The sequence below is a fragment of the Polyodon spathula genome, chromosome 25 (genome assembly GCF_017654505.1).
Source record: "Polyodon spathula isolate WHYD16114869_AA chromosome 25, ASM1765450v1, whole genome shotgun sequence".
NCBI lineage: Eukaryota > Metazoa > Chordata > Actinopteri > Acipenseriformes > Polyodontidae > Polyodon > Polyodon spathula.
In genome coordinates, this window is record NC_054558.1 from 18065341 (window position 1) to 18085844 (window position 20504).

At 40.5% G+C, this 20504-nt stretch overlaps 2 protein-coding genes across 12 annotated transcripts in view; both read left to right on the plus strand.

The window, feature by feature from the left end:
* The first annotated feature begins 1037 nt into the window (after positions 1 to 1037).
* Positions 1038 to 4950, plus strand: LOC121299540 (coiled-coil-helix-coiled-coil-helix domain-containing protein 10, mitochondrial-like). Its single transcript, XM_041227322.1, has 4 exons — positions 1038 to 1428; positions 2569 to 2770; positions 3455 to 3599; positions 4462 to 4950. Exons 1-4 carry the CDS (start codon positions 1388 to 1390, stop codon positions 4479 to 4481), a joined length of 408 nt encoding a protein of 135 aa, XP_041083256.1. The 5' UTR covers positions 1038 to 1387; the 3' UTR covers positions 4482 to 4950.
* Positions 4951 to 5351: 401 nt separating this feature from the next.
* The window catches only part of LOC121299834 (calcineurin-binding protein cabin-1-like), a 69468-nt gene continuing 54315 nt past the window's right edge, over positions 5352 to 20504 (plus strand). For all 11 annotated transcript variants that reach the window (XM_041227957.1, XM_041227958.1, XM_041227960.1 and 8 more), the window contains exons 1-20: positions 5352 to 5426; positions 6510 to 6573; positions 6748 to 6840; positions 6976 to 7089; positions 7306 to 7440; positions 7687 to 7867; positions 10707 to 10836; positions 11327 to 11476; positions 11750 to 12042; positions 12447 to 12615; positions 13056 to 13192; positions 13718 to 13935; positions 14377 to 14455; positions 14812 to 14999; positions 15517 to 15666; positions 16158 to 16352; positions 16821 to 17057; positions 17680 to 17836; positions 18377 to 18492; positions 19267 to 19428. In XM_041227957.1, coding sequence (XP_041083891.1) covers positions 6571 to 6573; positions 6748 to 6840; positions 6976 to 7089; positions 7306 to 7440; positions 7687 to 7867; positions 10707 to 10836; positions 11327 to 11476; positions 11750 to 12042; positions 12447 to 12615; positions 13056 to 13192; positions 13718 to 13935; positions 14377 to 14455; positions 14812 to 14999; positions 15517 to 15666; positions 16158 to 16352; positions 16821 to 17057; positions 17680 to 17836; positions 18377 to 18492; positions 19267 to 19428 — 2907 coding nt within the window. In that variant the 5' untranslated portion in view covers positions 5352 to 5426; positions 6510 to 6570. The remainder of the gene's footprint in view (positions 5427 to 6509; positions 6574 to 6747; positions 6841 to 6975; positions 7090 to 7305; positions 7441 to 7686; positions 7868 to 10706; positions 10837 to 11326; positions 11477 to 11749; positions 12043 to 12446; positions 12616 to 13055; positions 13193 to 13717; positions 13936 to 14376; positions 14456 to 14811; positions 15000 to 15516; positions 15667 to 16157; positions 16353 to 16820; positions 17058 to 17679; positions 17837 to 18376; positions 18493 to 19266; positions 19429 to 20504) is intronic.

The following is a 20504-nucleotide window of genomic DNA, read 5'->3' on the forward strand; positions in this document are numbered from 1 at the left end:
AGGGGACTGTGTGAAGCAGGAAGGCAGCCCCACAGATCCACACAGTCCTCCCTCCCATGGTATGGGCCCCAAGCACTCCCTCTTCTGCTGGACACAGCCATACACTATCTGAGAGATTGTATGCTCATCGTATTATCTTCCTGATTAATTGCTTGTTTTGAGTATTTCATTTCTTACCTGTTCAATATCTGCGTCGCTGTCGTTCTCTATTTCTCTTAGGTCATTATTAGTAAAATACTGAAAGATCGGTATTTCTGAAATGAAACGTCTTGCGCTTGTGTTCATTTCGGTGACACACTGAACCCTGCTCCACTTCGGTCTCAGCCTAAATGTTTGTAAACCTCAGTGGAACGCAACACATTTAGTTTTTAAAGTAAACACAGCTCATCTGTCCTTGACAAAACACGGGTTAAAGTAGGGCATTGAGACTGCATTCTTGATGTCTTCGTTTACTCCAGATAAGCACGGAAAACTATTTTGTTTACAAACACAAGATTTTTTTTTTTGTTTTGTTTTGTTTTTACCGCAATCACACATCATAGCAGTGATGGACTGGACTAACTATTTCCGATGCATAAATATTCCCACGTTCCTGGGAAATGGTGAGCGATCCCATAAATAAAATAACAACAGCAGTTATTTTGACACAGTGCCCATCGTGACCACCACACTCGCTTGGGCTGAGGACATGAACTGTCGCCACCGTCAATTATCAGTCCTGAATGGACAGTAGAAGTATTTACAATGTTGCTGCACACACAAGGTGCTATAAAGATTGTTTTATTGAGTATTACTGTATAAACGATAGGTATTCATAATAGTGTGAATTGTAATTAGTAGTGGTAAGCATTACACATGTATTAACTATTTTCAGGTCAACCTTTTTGACAGAGCCCCCAAACTACATTAGATCAGGTGCTGTGAATGCACTAAACAGGTAAACCGGTTTCCAAGCGCCATCTGGTGGAAATACATGCGTATGATTTCAATATTTATGCACCCTGCCTTTCGGTCAGTTGTCACGTAAGCCACCTCAAGAATATCTGGAAACTTCTCGAAATTATTTCAACCGCTATTAGAAGAAATCCAGTCATTTTACATATTAACGTCGCCACAGAGTCCCAGTCTGTATTATTGCATTTGCGTCAGACGATATACAAAACTGAAATATATTTAAATAAAACAGAACCATCGGGAAAGTCGGCTAAGATTACTCATGTAACATTCAAAAAGACTTACGCGCCTGCGCGAAGAAGGTTCGTTGACAAGGTCGTTCACGTGTGACTTTAGGTTAAGCCATTTAATGTACAGAGAGACAGCGTACAATATTCATACTTATTAATATTATAAACAAAACAAAAAAGCTCTCCGATATCTGAATATCAAGATGCACAGAAGAAGCCGTAGTAGACCTTCTCCTGCTGCAAGGTAAAATGTTAAATTTGTTTTTTGTTTTCACGGTTCGTGGTAGGTACTGTTGTAACGCAAAAAGCCACTTCTACCGACACCAGCCATTTAATTTAAATACCGGTACCCGCTTTAGGCAAAGGAAACATTTTAGATAGGTGCATATAGCGCAAGTGAATAAATGGTGTTGGGAAAGTAATTTTATTATCATTTATCATTTATTTATTTATTTATTTTTACAATGAAAAACACGAGTAAGACACAAGGTCATTATGATATGTGAATGCGTTCAACTAAAATATTAAGGTCAGTCTAGTTTGTAAATTGTAGAAGCATTAAGAGTCTCCTCTCTCTCAGTATCTAGAGATATAATATCTATATATATATATATATATATATATATATATAATATATATATATATATATATATATATATATATATATATATATAAAAACAGATATTTAAAATTAACTTTATTTGGTATAAGATTTTACAACTTCAAAAGCAACAGGGGCGATAGTTTTCAAACTGAATAACACCCCCAAAAGTCGGGGAGATAGGTATAGTCAAATGATGGGCATTGATACATATAGCGCCTTTCATAGTGGACCACCATCACAAAGCACTTTACAAGACACAAGACTAGAGTGTGTGAACTATGCATCAGCTGCAGAGTCACTTACAACAACCTCACACACGAAAGACGGAGCACAAGGAGGTGAAGTGACTTGCCTCCTCTTTAAAAACAAGCTTTACTTGTTCTCCCTTTTAAAACGTTTACCCTTTTGTGCTGGTACTGGCAGCTGGCAGCTTACTTAACCAGACCTCTTTGACACAACATTTATAAATAAAGTTACTAAGCACACCTAGGTGGACCTTATTAACATAATCTGTGTCTGAAGGGAACACGTATTAAGACATCTGGACTTACGCTTTCCACTGTGGGCAATTTGCCACAGGACTCAGATTAACAAAGAAGGGTGCTGGATTCTAAAGTATCTTAGGCTATGTTTGTACCTAGGTGCTCAGCCACCCTAATTGTACAATAGCATAATACTTTATCAAGTTATTTCTTGTTTAATTCAGTTGAGGTTATGTGTGTACCGTGTGTTTAAATTGTTGATTTGTAATGTATAGTATCTTTTACTTCTTTGTTTCAGCCCCCCTGCACATGCTCCCCCCTCGATGGCAGCTCCAGCCCCTGCTCAGCCGCAGCAGCCCGGGCTCATGGCACAAATGGCCACGACAGCGGCGGGTGTGGCAGTGGGGTCAGCTGTGGGGCACGTCGTGGGCAGTGCACTCACTGGGGCATTCGGCGGAGGCAGCAGCTCCGAGCCTGCAAAGCCAGCCAGCACGCCCCAGGTAATGTAGCACATCGGCCACCCAATAACAGAAACAGGACTTTTTTTTTTTTTTTTTTTTTTTTGCAGCCAGTCAATGAAAAGCACAGATTTTAGACTGGATCAAAACTTTGGACTAATTACAAGTGGAAACAAAAACCTACAGCTATGGCCAAAGTTTTGCAAAACCCTATAGAATTAACATGAAACTAGCTGAATAATGTTACATTAAAATATTGAATTACATACCACTTTTTGTAGTTTTCAATATACTTAATGAAAAACTGACAAATTGTAAAATGTGACATTTCAAAATCTAACAGTACTGTACTACTATTATGGCTTCCGGTGATCATTTTGATTACATGATGTTAAATAAAATATCAAAGTCATGTTCATGTAGTTTTTAATTTTTTTTTAATTTTTGTCTCAATCCTAACATTCTAGGTGTTGTAAAACATTTGGACATAGATGTAGTTGTAAAGGACCATCTCTGAGTAAAGTCAACAAAACAACCTGGGAAAGTCTAAAATAGTTTACCAAGTCCTCTTTCATTTATTTGGCTAAATTGGATAAGCCGCTCATCCAATTGGACATACCACATTGTGCAGTGAGGCTTCAGAATGGGTCCTTGGTTCCAGTGGAAATAACAAGGTCAAGCTTTTAGACTGCTGAGTGATAATTCACATTGTGTTTTTCTCCCTAGGAGCCAGTGAGACAGCCTGCCTACCGGCAGCCGGGCCCCTGTCACTTCGAGGTGAAACAGTTCTTAGACTGCGCCACCAACCAGGATGATCTGTACCTGTGTGAGGGGTTCAGCGAGGTGCTCAAACAGTGCAAGCTCTCTCATGGTAAACGCTGTGTGTCAAGTTGCATTTTCAGTCATTCACGTTGTAATGTTTTAAGAGTATTTGTGCCCGTTAGGGATACTGTCAGTCAGTCGGGATGGTTTCTTTGTATAAATGTTTGGACATACTATTGGAGGATTGCTAAATTTTCACTAGAAGCTGCATCAGTTTGCTGTTCATCTGACAGTTACTTAACTGTGGGTTTGCTCTTGTAGGCATTTGGTTAACTGCCTGGAGTGTAGATTAGGTATAACAAAACTATTGGGAGTCCAGACCCCCGCATAAACGCTCAACACATTATTTCTGCTTTGGTTCACAATTATTACCTTGAGGTGCCTGCAATTCAAGTAGATGTTGAATGGGGATGGAAGCATGAGGCGCAATCAGTCTCCTCTGTTCTGCTGCTGAATGGAGCTTTGATGAAACATAGCCAGCTTTCAAGTGTAAAACAGATCAGTAGGATTCAAGCAGTCCCAAAAGGCTTGTACGTGCTGTACTAAAGAAGGCTTTTCTTTAAGTGATTGATTATCTGATGGTGTCAATTGGGAACCCTTGTAGAAAACAAGCAAAATAGCTTGTATCTAGTCATTGTTATGAAATGGTACTGACATACATAATGTGCTGTTTATATCCCTGGCCAGTGATCACCTCCTCTGTAATGCGCTTTTGAAGCTTCAGTGGCTGCTACATAACTATAGATTCTGGCAAGGTCCTTGAGGCCATGTTGTGTTGAAATGCAAAGGAAAGTGTGGGTTAGAGTTCATATTCAAATCAAAGATTTCACTGTTCTTCGTTGACGTGAATGCAAGTAAGAATAATGTAGTTCATGTTGGTAACTCCCTTACTCTTTTTCTTGATCTTCTAGGAGTCTCATCGCTGGTTTAACGTGAAGTGCTGTACAGATGAAATGGAAGGAAACACATATCACAAGCAACGGACAACTAGAAAACTGGACCGGAATGTAGCCATAGAGGACAAAAAATGCCAAAATTGGCATCATTATAAAGTATAGCAGCTAGAATGGTACAACAGTACGCATGCAAGCAATGTGAAATATATTCAGAACTATAGCTTTCAACACCAAAAGAAAAAAAAAAACTACATTGAAGAAACAAATAATCGCATCTTACAAATCATTGCCAATGTTATACTTCAGAGTTGGAGCATAAAGTTCACATTTCAAGGTATTTGACTGCAGGGAAATCTAGACTGTCATCACCTCTATAAAAAGACACACCTTGAGCATGTTAGTTGGGTTTACAGTGTTGTCAGGCAATGGCCTGGTTGAAGCAAAAGCTCATAACAACAATGTCCTTATTCTATTAAATCATGTTCAATAAAATACTAAAAAATACCTCTAAATGTCTGCAGCTTCCTCCTTAATTTACCGCCATGTGTACTTAAACCAGTTGTATTATCTGCAGTTTGTTAAGAGTCTTTCTACTGGGTACAAAGCTCTTGTGTAACTAAATAACTGATTATTGACCTTGGAAAGGGTTCAGGTTGAAGAATTATTCACACCCCTACACTGAAATCTGCTTCTTGCTACATCATTTCTATTATACCTGCAGCACATGGTTATGAAAACGAGCTCCTGTTAAAACGAGCCAGCTCGAAGGGTTGGTGGAGCAATGCCATTGTAAAAAGCGCAAATTATCCTGGGCGCTGATTGGACAATATCCTTCGCCTTATTTTCTATAGCCTTTGAGTATGCGAGTGTGTGATTGGCTGTTTACTACCGGCGCTGTATCCATTAAGGTCTTGCGTTGTTGGAAAAACCAGACTCGCAACAGACGGACAAAGTGGAGAAACAGCGAATTAGTACAGCAGGTGACAAATAAATATGTTTTGGAGTGGCATGCAGCGGTTCTCATGTAATACACACGATTACAATGGATGCTGATACATGCAATATTGTGCATTCTTTGTCGCACGTCCACCGTGATGATGTATTATGACTGGTGAATAAGTTACTGTATTGGGTTTTTAAATGTATAAAAGACTTGTAGTTAGTAAACTGGACACGTCGATCTAGTTGTACGATAGATGGTGCATGGATCATGCAGGCGATTTATTTTGGATTAATTAATATTGCTGCAGTCAGTACAGTACCTGCACAAGTGCCATACATTCAAAGCACTGCAAAGGAATACAGCTATGTTTGTATTATTATTATTATTATTATTAATAATAATATGATTAGTGATCATCTGTTTTGCGTCTATATTTCTATTTTAACTATGTTAGACTCGTGTTGTGGCTTGGCTGACCGGTACTCGGGGCTAGTATAGTTAAATAGACTAGCGTGGACCCCACAGCTGCTGTTCTGTTACAGTACATTCAGGCTTTTTTGTTATTTTTCCGTCAGTAAAATACAGTCGTACCCTAATCCAAACCTACGCATTAACCATAGCCTCCTACACACGATGATTCTATTAAAACACCCCACTGCCAGTAGCAGAAATAGACTGTAGTGTATGTTAATTAAAACGTTTCTGAATGTAAATATATGTGTGGGTTTTTGTTCCACTTGGGGTACCAGCAGTTTGTATTTATGTAATGTTATGGGGTCACTCCAGCTCAAGTGGCTCGAATGCTGTGTTGTGGTTAATGGACTCTTGACAGTGGTGATGGAGAAAAGGGTTCCATGGCAGACGTCATGTGCATGCAAAAGAGCTGCTGATTTTGATGACCTCATTTTTCTCTGCGTGAGTGATTAAGTAAAGTTAGCATCTTTTTAAAGTGTGTTTCAATTGATTTTCATCAAAAACAATGTGCACAACCCATTGGCCCACTTGAGCTGCAGTCAATTTTGTTATGGTTAAGGTATGCAGCATATGTAATTATTGTACCCTCTTTATTGGTTGTTAATTTTAATTATTGTGCTGTTTACAGAAATGTTTATTCTTTCAGATCATACCTGCTGGGATGCACTTGCACAAGACCTTTATGGGAAATTGACCTTGAAGGAAAAATGGTACTTATTTATTTTCTAATTAAATTAGAAATTACTGACCTTTTGGTAGACAGTAATAGACACCCTTTGCTAACATAGAATCTCTGCTTGGGGAAATGGCAGGATTGGCTGGAAAATATAATGCATTATAACTTAATGTTAAAAAAACAATAACGAGATTCTCCTGTTTTTCAGATACGAATCGCAGCCCTTAATGCTGCTTCAGCAACAAGCGATGAGCATGAGGATTCCCTAAAGAGCCACAAGTCTCAGACCAAGGAGGCCCAGGTTAGTAGATATCAGCGGTATTCAACCTACCAGATTAGCACTCTGAACTCATATGTATATAATAGGTGACATGTTCTTGCAGTGATCTACTGGACTACTGTGAGTTTAATTTCATGATACAAATCTTCTTCTTAGGAAGCTGAAGTGTTTTCTTTGTACCACAAAGCATTGGACCTGCAGAAGCATGACCAGTTTGAGGAGTCTGCGAAGGCTTATCACATGCTACTGGAGACCCCACTGCTCAAAGAGGTCTGTAATAATGGCAGCAGGCCTTGGATCCCTTTCCCTTTTGTAGCCTAATGTAGTTTCTCATTTAGGACTGTGTACTTGTGTTGATCAAGTCATTTTTGTTTTAGTGTTTAATTGGAAATTGTGAAGATAGCTAAAATTAGGGGCATGCTAATAAAAGGGGGGTTACAGTATCTGAATGTTTTTATTGATTTTATTTTTGCTTTTGTTTCCCAGGCTATTCCTTCTGAGGACGAGAAGGTGGGACTGAAGCACCCAGGGCTGATGCTGAAATACTCCACGTACAAGAACCTAGCCAGCCTAGCAGCGCTCCGAGATGACTTGGAGACAGCCATGGACTTCTATCTAGAGGTAATCATTTGCACTTTAACACTTTTGTCCCTTAACCTTGTTCTTTTTATAAAATGTAGTGCCACTTTTGGACACATGTAGTATTTACAGATTCTGTAAATTAAAATAACAAAATATTTTATTTTGTACACCATATAATAAAAAATAAAAATAAATGAAATTCTTGTTTAGTCCTGTAAAGTCTTTTACTATTTCTTGCTTATTAATGGATATTTATAACCAGTCGCACGTGTTTCTGTTGTTTAGGCTGTCTTGCTGGACTCTACAGACGTGAACATGTGGTATAAGATTGGTCAGGTGGCCCTGCGTCTGATTCGAATCCCGCTGGCCCGACACGCCTTCGAAGAGGGACTGCGGTGCAACCCTGACCACTGGCCGTGCCTGGACAACCTCATCACAGTGCTCTACACACTCAGCGACTACAGCTGTGAGTAACAACTCAATGAACTTTATCACTTGAAGGAGGCTAAGCAAAATTATTCTCACTGGTCCCCCTTTCTTCTGTGGATTCTTTTTTGATTCTTTGCTTGTATTTTATCCTTTAGTTTGCAGCTCTATAGGTGGAAAAATTGCTGTTTTTTGCCAGTGCATAATCACATTTGTAGTTTAAACGCAGTCTAATGGTCAAACTGAAATCAGACCATGCGAGTCACAGCAACGGTTCCCAGGGCAGCAGTTCATCTATAGGATTGTATTTGAAATATTTGCATATGCTGAATTAACATAAGAAGAAAACAAGTGAAGAACCAGACCAGAAGACTTCTGGCACAACAGCATGGTTTAACTTAATAAGAACAAGTTATATGTTCAGAAAATTCAGTTTTTGTTTTGGCAGAATCCAAACATTTGTAATTGTATGCATGAACTGTCCTGTGTGGCTACTGGCTTGCTGGTGTGAGGGTGACTTTTTTGTGCCCAGAGGGTCCGAAAAAGTTGTGTTTTGGCAAACAGCTGCCTCTGTACAGTTTTAGATTTATGGGCTGTCTGGTGTGGCTGCTGGTAAAATGAATTCTAGTAACACGCTAAAGAGCAAGATATCATAGCATGATACAGGAGTTTTGTATTTGTTCCCGTCCTGATAAACACAAGGATACTTTAGACATACATTTGTTTAAAGATAGAGATACTGCAAGAATAAGTAATACAAAAAGCATTTTGTTTTAACCACTAATGTTACAAAAAGGTAAAATTTTAAATTATATATTCTACACAGTTTAACATAAGTTAAACTCAGAAATATCATTCCCGCATGTAACATACAAAGTGCAGAGGCACTGTGTTGCATTTATGGATGAACTGAACATACTTATCTTAATCATAAAATTGATTAATAACAGACAGTGTAGAAAGGTATTTCATAGCACTTAGGTTTTGTTGTGGTAAAAATAAGGACATTAAAATAAGGGGATAATGACAATGGAACCATGTTCAAGTTAGTTACAGTAATATATATTTTTTTAACCCTGAAAGAAAACCACTTGTCAATAGGTCTGAGTATCTTAAACCTTTCTATACTGCTGACCTGAAAAAAGGATCATGTTGTGCATATTGTACAAGGCCTTTTCCTTTTTTTCTGGACTGTTTTCTGAGAAGGCATTGTTACGCACGGTAGAAATTTGTGTGTTTGAAAGGGTAGTGCTCGTTGTTTTTTTTTTTTTTTTTTCTTCCCACAAATCATTCTGATTTGGACACAAACGCTTCCTAATTTGTGTGTGTACAGGCATCTCCAGTTGCTGTATTGGGAAGGGCACTGTGGCCACAATTGCCGTCACAGACATACATTTAGATGGGCATTGCAGCAGTTGAAAAGGGCATCCACGGGCATTGCCACATGGCTACTATTAATTTCGAGCCCTGCTGTAGCTATGTTTGACATGCTCAGCAAAAGGATGGGTTGTATTATATTTTAGCTGGTCTTGCCTGAAATTAGTTTCAACTGCTGTAAATGACAAGACAATTGAAGCTGTCACCATTCTACCTGCACTAAGAAATATTTACCAACCATTCTAAATGAGCCCTGTATTAATCTGTTGGCAGAGGCGCCAGTGGTAATTAGAATGCGCCATGCTGCAATACATTCAACAGCTTTATATCTTATTAAAACAAAATTGAGAGTTGAGCAGTGTGGTAGGTGAGAACACGTGGTGGTGGTGTTCTGTGCAGTGTAAAACTTTGCATTTCATTGTTCAAGTCTGCTCTCCCTGGTTCTTTCCACCTCACTGGGAATTCAGGAGGCAGTAGCTGTCACCAAGGGCTCTGATCTATTATACATCAGAGCACCTGCAGGGAACAGCTTTTATCACCTATAGATGTGTAACTGCAACTGCGAAATACAGGATTGAGTGGCAGGAAATAATGCGCCAATCCCGGGAACGATGCAATAAAATCCAATCCAATTTCTGTTCTCTGCAACGTTGTGGAATTAAATTTATCCTGAGCGAGACATGGTGGTAAGACACCCTTTGTTGTGGTGCCAGGCTGTTAACAGTCCACGGTACACAGTGATGCAAATCAAACAGCTTATTGAAAGAGACTGAATGATGAGTAACAGGACGCTATCGGAGGCTTAGCCGGGTAAGATAAGGACTATATTGATGATTATGTGTGTGTATGTATATATATAGATATAGATATAGATATAGATATAGATATAGATATAGATATAGATATAGATAGATGAATAAAAATAATTAAATAGCTGTGTCTCTTTGTTTTTAAATTTGTCGTTTCTGAAACTTGCACTTCTTCCTGACAGCACGTTTTTTGAGCTGTAAAAAGGGAATGTTCTGCTAATGAATGAATAGTAGGATTTTTTTTTGTATCTCGGTTCGCATGATTGTCAGAATGTCTTATATGTTATGCTTTTTGTTTTATACACAAATGGATGTAAAATCTTTGTTTTGGCAATGAAATTTAACGTTTGCTTCTATTCAGATTGTTTCTTTTTTATCCAGTATACCAGACCAAAACATTTATTGAAGAAAGTATTAAAATGAAAATAAGGTGGTGCATCTTTCCATAAACACTAAATCGCTTGTTCTAATTAGAAATAAATCTGGTCCATTTAATTCAAAGTCCTGTATATGGCAACAACATAAACCCTCTATCGTTGTGGGATTGCCATTAATCTGGATTGATTAAAGTACCAGATTTACCATTTTCATGAAGTGGATTAACCCAGTAGGGTTGTTTGTGCACAGTGTAAAAGACCATATTCATTAAAGACTGGTTTTAAATGAGCTGTTGCTCTGTTTTGTTGTGTCCAGGCTGCCTGTATTTTATCTGTAAAGCCCTGGAGAAGGACCGCTGCTACACCAAAGGTCTGGTTTTGAAAGAGCGGATATTCGAAGAGCAGCCCTGCCTCAGAAAGGATTCCTTCCGCATGTTCATGACATGGTGAGTGGGGCAGATTAACAGTTCAGCAGCATCTTTATTCTTGGCTTTCTGTACTGCCATCAAACTGCTTAATGTAAAACTGAAGCTTGAAGTGTTCGATATATTATTCAGAGTCCTCAGATGTAGAAAATAGTTTGTTAGTCTTTTCAAATATACCAGCTTGTCTGCAGCATGTAAAAAAAGTATTAAAAAGCCTATATAAGCATATTATCTGATCTAGGGAATAAGCTAGTTATCCTGAATACTGTTTAAACTAAAACACAAAGTAATGGGATATAACCTGTGATATCCTTTTTCTGGCCACTAGGTGTCAGTTGCTCATTGTCAGGGTCTGGTTTAAGAGATTCTTCTGTTGAGAGATTCTTATGTGTGGCGCTGACATTGATCTGTATGTGCAAATGACATGAAAACCTTATGACTACAGAGTGACAGTTCCTCACTGTGTGTTAGAGCAGTGGTCTTATTCCCTGTGCTGTGTGTTCCTGGGCAGTGACATGTCTGTCCACGCGGTGGAGGTGGATGAAGGGGAGGCGGCGGCCGTGCTCCAAGAAGCTCTGGAGCTACGCAGGAGGAGACAGGCCCTGGACACCCGAGAGCCACAGCCCGACCTCAAGCTCATCCAGCCCATCGCTTGCTACACGTACGCTGTTTATTCATTGTACAGCTTCTCTCTGGTTTTACTGAAGCTGCAAAATACAGAACTACATCTGTAAAATGAGAACGTCATTTTGGTCTGTGTTGGGATTCTGCCAGGGCACCCCGTGAAGTTCATCCATCTAAGTACCGATCCGTCCTATCCTGAGACAAGATTAGAAGCCAAGGTGTATGAAAAAACCTGGCAAATATTGTTTTAGGTCAATGAAGTGTTAAAGTAACTTCTGTTGTCTGATGATGCTGCTTGCTGTGCCCCCAGATGGAAATGCCTGGGAGAGAGCCTGCTGGCCATGTACAGGCACCAGACCACCTGTGAGCCACCTCGGCCAAGCCTGGGCAAGAGGATCGACCTGTCTGAATACCAGGACCCCGACCGGCTCCACACCTCCCCCCAGTCCTTCACTCCAGTCAGTGTGATCCAAATCACCTCCAGCAACAACAGCACATCACTGCCTGCTACAGAGCTGATCCCAGCCAGCCAGCCCCCAGCCCAGACCACCGTGCTCCAGCTAGCACAGAGCCAGAACGTTGTGGAAGTGACCACGACCATAGGTGTGTGGTGAGATGTGTATAGCGGCTAACGTGGCATGACTCCTATGTGAAGTGATTTCTCAGTTGAGTTTATGTGACCTTGGGTAGGGCAGTCGAGGCACGTTGTGTGGGGTTGCTCCTGCCAGCTTTGTAATAAATTCATAATTTCTGTTTCCATTGCTGCCAATCTAGCACCAGTCAACAGCAAAATTTAAAAAGAACAAGACAAGACGATAAAATGGCTGACAAAACTACAGTACTCTAGGCACTGCAGAGCTGCAGGCTGGGTTAGGACTTAGTCTAGTTTTGTAAGGGGAAGAGTATTTTGTGACAGACATGCCTATCAGCAGTAGAACTCCACATCAGCTGCTGTCAGCTGTGCTGTTAGTCAGTACTGACAGGCTGCTCTCTCTGTGTTGTTGCAGCTGACGCATCCCTCGCTGACAAGGCGAAGAAGCCCCCCAAGCGGAAGCGTGCTGCTGAGGAGAGCGGAGAGACGGCCAAGCGACGCTCAGCCAGGGTCCGAAACACCAAGTGCAAGAAGGAGGAGAAGATTGACTTCCATGAGCTGCTGGTCAAGTTCCTGCCCTCCAGGTGCAGTGAATACTCAACAATACTGGAAAGCCCTTTCTAATTTTTTTTTTTTTTTTTTAGCAGCTTTCAAGAAACTTATTATTATTATTTTTACTTGCTGAAAGCAAATGGTTAACATACAGAAGTGAAGTGGTTTTGTGTTCACCTTTTGATGCGATTACAAAATGACAGGCAATGTACTGCACTCTTTTTGGTTTGGTTGATTTTTTTGTATATTCAAAGAATGTGTGCCAGATATGCCAAGGCTCTAAAATATGAAACGGGCAGATTAATTAGGAGGGTGATCAAACTAACCCACTTTTTACTATGAAGAACGATGAAGAGTAAAAATAAACAAATTAACAGTTTGATCGAATTGTGACCATAGAGTATTCATATTTAATTTATAAAGGTAGTATACAAACATAGCAAATGCAAGATGTTGAATGTCTCCCTCGTAGGCTGAAGAAACTGGACCCGGAGGATGAGGATGAAAGCTTAAACAGTTATGAGATCCTCTCTGAGGTGAAGCAAGACAGCGCACAGCTTGTCGGCTCACATTGCATGTCTTTCGACTCCACGCCCTTCATGGAATCTGGTAAGCTTTCATTCACTTAATCAATATCTATATGATAATGTAGTAAAAGAGCAGACTGTAGTCGTAATCCACATTACAAAAAAAACTGTTGCATCTGGAATGATCATGTTTGACAGAGAACATAATGGCAGGTTTGTTTGTTTACTGCATCTTGTTCTGGTGTTGATTTTCTTTATCAGTTTCTATAAATGCTAACTCTAGAACTTGGATATCGTAGCATCAAAGGGATGACATATTGCTAGTCTTTCAGCTTGGACTGGTAAGAGTCACTTAATTTCTAAGCCAATAGGTGTAAAGTAATGTAAATCCAGATAGTAGAGAATTAATTTAGCATGAGCTCTGGTGAAATGACTCTTCAGAACCACTTGCCCAAGTCTGATAAAACTTTCACCGCAGTACACAGTAACCGTTTTGCAAAGAACGGACACCTGGAGCTGTTAAAAGCTATATCTTTGGAACCACTGTGTTCATGCTGTGAATGCAGGAACCTGTAATGTGTGAGTTTTATATATTTTTTTTATATAGAAAGGCTAGGTGTCCACACCTTCCTGCTGAATAACATGACTAACGGTGGGATCCTGGAGCTGATGATGCGTTACCTGAAGGTGATATGTCAGCAGTTCCTGGCGGAGTGGCCTGCAGGCCTGGCAGCAGTGGTCTTGGAGATCTACACCAGCTGGAGGAAACACAGCAGCAGCCTGCCAATCCCCCTTCTCCGGGACTGCAGCAACCAGCACATCAAGGTACAGGACAGACTGAGGACAGGGAATAGCAAGAGAGGCAGTGCGCAATCGTGACTGCTTTGCGAGGCTATTACTAATTTGTGTTTTCTGATCATGTTGACCTGTGCTGGTGAGGTAGTACAAGTTAATAGGATATAAACTGTAAAGCTATGATCCAAATGGATTTCCCTAGTTAATTGTAACGTTCATGTTCCTTGAAAAATCCTTGTGACAATGCAGGTTGCTGGAAAGGTTCTTAGGATTGTTCGGTTTCTCCATGAAAATCACAACCTGGACAACTCATGAACTGAAGTCGGAGTTTAGGAAACATTGCCCTTGCAATGTTAGTTAGAGTCAAATGCTTTGTTCCCACTGCTGGACAGTTTTATTGGTTTCATAACTAGGCTCCTTCTGTTGCATAGGTTTGTAAAAATGTATGTGATTTATTTTTCCCCTTTGTAGGATATGATGGTGATGAGCCTGTCGTGCATGGAGCTCCAGCTTGAACAGTGGTTACTGACAAAGGGCAAAAACAGCATAAGTAAGAGCTACATGTCTTTTAATTACTGTAGTTTTGAAATAGAAAATAACTAAACACATACATCTATTACAGAACTGATCTGGTATATTGGTCTTCTTGCTCTGTTCTTATTGTGGTTCTTTTGCCCTTTCGGTGCACCCCTTGTTTACCATAATGAAGTGCAATAAAGCGTAGGTAAGCATTGTAGTGCCCAGAGAAGTATGGTAAAGCGTAATGCAAGCATGATATAACCGTGGTGAAAATGGAGTGCAAATGTATAGTGGTAAACCTTTTAAGGGATATTAAAGTGAAGTCAGATTTGTAAATGGTAAATGGTGACAAACATCAGTCTCGTTGTCTCTTGTCTGTGTTGTCAGTCTCTCCACGGAAGTGCCAGTCGGGTCCAGTCTCGGATCAGTTCGGCTCAGATTTGCCCGGCCAGCATTTCCAGGGTGACCTGGTGCAGCTGGCCTTTGCCTCCTCGCAGAGGGACCTGTTTGAGGACAGCTGGCTGTCCTATGTGGTCCGGGTCTACTGGCTCAAAGCTCGCTTCCTAGCACTGCAGGTACTGGCACGGGACAAAGAGTCCACATCGTTATCTTCCCCCAGTGAAAGATCATTTTCTTGATTTGTAGTTAACATGTTTTGTTATCTAGGTTACTCATTTAAAAAAAAAAAAAAAAAAAAAGAAAAAACTAAAAACATATACCCTTCAATGTGTACAGTATTTAGGTAGTGGGAATAGGATATAAGAAATATGCAGCAAATATCTCCTTTTTTCTTTTTACTTTCTTTCTGCAATTTGTCTCCCATTTTAAAACAATGTTTTACTTTGAGCGTGATCGCATAATTAAAAGTTCAGACGGACCAAAAAAATATTTGATCACAAAAGGCCTGCTATATCAAAAAAGGCTGCAATCATCATACAGTGCCCCCCCCCCCCCCCCCCCCCCCCCCCCCCCCCCCCCTTTTTTTTTTATAATGGGCTTGTGTGTTAGCAACCCTGTTGTAATGGGGGCTTTTATCTTTAAAATGGGCACTTCACAAAGAAACCCTGCCACTGCTGTTGCTGCTTGCTCCAGGGTGACATGGAGCAGGCTCTGGAGAGCTATGATATCTGCACACGGATACTCCAGGGCCCTACTGCGGTACAATCTGGAGGTGAAAGCGGGGAGAAGTTCACCATCCGCCTGCCCAACCTGTGCGTGGACTCGGTCATCTCCGTGGAAGAGGTGAGACCGCCGGCCCACAGACACCTCGACATCGGATCGGAGAGTAATCTGTTTGGTTCCTGGCTTGTGAATTTCACCTACTGGAGGCTTTGTTCTGACCATGTCCTTACTTATTGGGTTGAGCAGTCCAGAACATTGATCTACAGTTATGGCCAAATGTTTTCATCACTTTATAGAATTACTTATTTTGAATGAAACCTGCTGAATAATGTCACATTAACGTATTGAATTACATAACGCTTTGTAGTTTTCCATATACTTAACAAAAAACTGACAATTCTTTTTAGGCAAAATCCTATCTCAATCCTAAAATTCTAGATGATGCTTCCTTGAATTGGCGTGAACCGGACTGAAAGAGCCCAAATTGAGTGCTTTATTTACATAGCCTGTAGTGTCACTGGATGCTGCATGTCAGAATTACATTTTGAATCTGGATTATTTCCTTATGCAAATGTGCCAATTCAGATGTTCTGCTCTGGCCCCCCTCGCAGGTTGACAAGAAGCTGAAGTCCCTGGAGCGCTGCCAGTCCTTGGAAGAGCTGCAGTGTCTCTTCGAGTCGGGGGATTACCAGGCGGTGGTGCAGCTCCTCCGCCCCACTCTGAGCACAGAGGGATCGGGCCGGGCCAGGCAGCTCGAGTTCAGCACCTCCATCCCAGAGAGACCTGCTCAGCTGCTGCTGCTCCAGGTCAGGACCCCTTCACAGAACACGATGCACTGTGTGTGATGTACAAACGCACTCGTTATCAGTCATATCTGCTACTAGACTAATGATGTGTACAAGATGTTTGGAAAGGCTTGTTTGGGTGTTGGTGATTTAATCTAACACACAAAAAAAAAAAAGTCTTAGGAATTCTAAGGCAATATTTTTAAGAAAGGAACACAAAAAATAGCCAAAACATACTTGACTTAAGGGTTGAGTTAATCAAACTATACCCCACTGGGATAAACCACAGTTTTTTGTATTTTTACACTACCAGGGAATCCAGCTGGATTGCATCAGCAACTACCTTGGATAATGCAATTCACAGAGGCTTACCCTGGCGGATTACTGGTTGATAAAACTGACCCCTTAGTTTCTTATGAATCATACCATCCAATTTAGATTTGAGTGTGTGCAGATGTAAGTGTGTTCTCTCTGTCTGCCCTGTTCCAGAACTCGCTGCTGAAGCTGAAGGATTTCCGACAGTGTCTGGAGTGCTCTGAGGTGTCTCTGAACGAAGCTATCCAGCAGATGAACAGCGTGAGCGTGTCCTCCGCTAAAGAGGAGTGGGTCGCCACGGTGACACAGCTGCTGGCTGGCATCGACCTCTGCCTCTCTGAGGACCCCAGCATCTTGAAGAGCTGCCTCCGGACCGCCAGCCTGGTGTGCTTCACCAGCAACCTCATACAGGTGCCACCCTGCCACTCTGTTTGAATCTGTTCAATTAGTATTTCTAAATCATTTGCATTTCTTAGTGGCCAGTAAAACATGTGCCTGTATTACCTTTTGCATCTTCTACATATTCATACATCCCAAGCCAGAACTGCCGGCATGACTGTTAAACTGGTTGCTGAAGGAAATAACAGTGGTCATTCAACTTATTCTCATTTGCATCACCCTGTAGAATTAACTAGTTTTGCTTCATAGTCTGATGAAACCTGCTGAATAGTGTTACGCTTGCATAGTGAATTACATACCGCTTTGCAGTTTTCCCATATACATAACGAAAAACTGACAAACCTGAAAAATTTGGCATTTTGAAATCTAACATGGAATAGTGTACTACTGTTATGGCTTCCAGCAGACACTTGCAATATCATTTTTGTAGTTTCTATGATGTTAAATAAAAGATCGAAATTATGTTAGTCATTTTTTTTGTTTTGTTTTTTCATTTAAATTGTTTCAATCCTAAAATTGTAGATGGTGCACAACTTTTAGCCATAGCTGTATATGCACTTGTATATGGATCCACATTCCGATGAACTGTGTCTCTGTCGCTCTCGCTGTCTCTCGCTCTGTCTGTGCATTGCAGCTCATCGACTGCAGCATGGCGATCCCGGAGGACCCCAAGGAGCCGTACGTGTCGTCCGTGCTGCCCTGGATCTTGCTGTACCACGTCATCAAGCAGGAGGAGGAGACCTTCCACACCCTGCGCAAGCAGCACCGGCAGGGGAAGAGCCACGAAGAGGGTGGGGGTCTTCTGTAGAAACTAACGTGTGTATCCACAGGTCAGAGGAGGTACCCCCCAGACAGTGGCAATAGGAGATCCTGACACTCCTCAACCACTCTGGAATATTGAATGGTTTAAAACTAACAAGACATAAGTCAGAACAAGAATCCAACTGCTCTTTCCTGCAACAAAACATTTCCAGTTTGATAAATTTTATAAAAATGGTTTTAATAGTCTCAGAAAGTGCGTTCTTGCCTTTGCCTTCTATTCAAAACTCAGTCATTGAATTTGCGTTTCTTGTAGTATTTCTGAATTCGGCAGAATTTGAGTGTTGGATAGTTATGGATGATGGGTCTATCTGTCGTCCATGGGGAGGTAAAGCTCTGTGTTCAGATCTTCGTCTGTTTAGATCATTAAAGTAAACCTTGTTAGCAACCCTAGATCAGGAAATGCGTAACTATATAATGAGTCAGTTTTGTTTTAAACGAACAGTGTTCTTGAATCTTTTCTGACGGTAGTATTGTACCGTCCTAGTGATTTGTTTGAATGTATTCCCCAGATGATGCTGATGCCCCAATGCTGCCCTCCTCCCTGATGCTGCTGAACACAGCTCACGAGTACCTGGGCAGGAGGGCTTGGTGCTGCAGCTCGGACGGGGCTCTCCTAAAGTTTTATGTAAGTCTTGCTGTATTGCACACCACATACATTGTCCCACAGTCCACAGTCATGTTAATACTACTGTATCGTTCAGTGGAGTCTGTTAGCTGTCTAACTATTTGTGTTTTTAGCTGGTTTTTATTTATTTATTTTTATAGTCTTTAAAGCTTTCTTATTGATAATATGTATGTTTGTATATATGTGTGTGTGTGTGTGTGTGTGTGTGTGTGTGTATATATATATATATATATATATATATATATATATATATAGTGTATATGTGTATTTTTTTTTTTTTTTTTAAACAGTATAAATGGTGAAACTATTTATTTAAGTAGTTACCCTTGGGCAGTTTTTCTGTTCCTTTTGTTCTAGTGGTAGTTTTGTTTTAGTAGTGCCTTTTAATAGGATCAGTTGAATATGTGTATAAAATATAGCTAAATGTACTTGACGCTATAAGAGTTAATTTACCATTTTGTACACTGCTTTATCAAAGCAGATCATGCTGACTGTTTAAGCTGTAGGGACTCAAGGTACCTCACTCTTTTTTTGACATGTGTTACAGCAACATTAAGCACTCTGGAAATAACTCCTCATGAGTTGAAAAAAAAAAAAAAAAAATGTAATTTCCTTTAGGAATCTTTTAGCTATATCACTTTAAAAATGTGTGTTACACCCGGTGTTCAGTCTCCATTACAATGTGTGAGGGTGTGCTCCAAACTGTAACACACGTAACGTGGAGTGGGCCTGGTTTGGTGTTTCATTGAAAGCGTGCCCCTCTGTGTCTGTCAGGTGCGTGTGTTGCAGAAGGAGCTGGCTGCCTCCACCTCGGAGGATGCTCACCCCTACAAAGAGGAGCTGGAGACTGCCCTGGAGCAGTGCTTCTACTGCCTGTACTCCTACCCCAGCAAGAAGAACAAGGCGCGCTACCTCGAGGAGCACTCTGTACAGCAGGTCAGCAGGGACCCCTCATGAGCCTCGCTCGCTGCTCTGTCACAGTCCTACAGGAACAAAATGAAAGCATTACCCAACCGAGTTTAATTACACTGACAAAGCAGCTGTCTACAGGGAGGAAGAGGAACAAAATATCTTGGTAGCAGTGGTGTTTTTAGCTTTAATTGACGCTCCAGAAACATGCTTATTTTGTAGTGCAGTAAATAATGATGTTCTGCTCATGGATGATTGTTCTAACCCTAATGAGCCGTGCATTCCCATTGCGAGAAGTGCCTCTGCTGCCTGTATGAAGAACAGTACCCAGAACGTGAAGGAGAGCCTAGTGCATTAATAACACTGTAACAAAAAAAAAATGTTTTTTTTGTTCCTGGGTAGTAAGTGTTATTTCCTAATTGCTTATGCCTCAAAAGTATAGAACATGGCTATTATTCCCTACAAACTTTGCTTTTGTGACCAGGATAGTGATATTTCAAAATATCACTATTTCCAATGGGAAAATGTGTGTCTTTTTGTAAATACAGTATAATTGTAAATCTCGAAAAACTACTCACTTCTAAATCTTTTGTAGTCATCTTTGTATTACTTTAGTATAAATACCTGTTAATTTGGATTCATATGTTGTTTTTTTCTGACTTGATGTGAACGAAAAGACACACATTTGCCCATTTTCCCATTGGAAATAGTGATATTTTGAAATATCACTGTCTTGGTCACAAAAGCAAAGTTTGTGTGGAATAATAGCCATTTTCTATACTTTTGAGGCATAAACAATTAGGAAATAACACTTTCTACCCAGGAACAAAAGTTGTGTTACATAGTGTAATCATTGTTGGTGAGCAGTGCTTCAGCTGCACTCCAGGTTCTGAGCATTAGGAGTGATACACTCAACAGCAGGCAGTCTTGACAGATGCAGTCAGCGTGTTTACATATTGCTTAGCCTGATATACAAACCATCAATATATTTTATTAATATGATGTTTTATAAAAGTTAGACTTTAAAGGGGGGATTGCGTATTACATATTAACAATCCGCCTGATCAAACCCTTTTCATATACAAAGCAAGATCGAGAAGTAA

Bases quoted from the DNA above. Each gene is read 5' to 3' on its own strand.
- LOC121299540 (XM_041227322.1), top strand. From the start codon at position 1,388: ATGCACAGAAGAAGCCGTAGTAGACCTTCTCCTGCTGCAAG. The intron at 1,429-2,568 runs GTAAAATGTTAA...TCTTTGTTTCAG, and splicing joins AGACCTTCTCCTGCTGCAAG to CCCCCCTGCACATGCTCCCC. The intron at 3,600-4,461 runs GTAAACGCTGTG...TTGATCTTCTAG, and splicing joins ACAGTGCAAGCTCTCTCATG to GAGTCTCATCGCTGGTTTAA.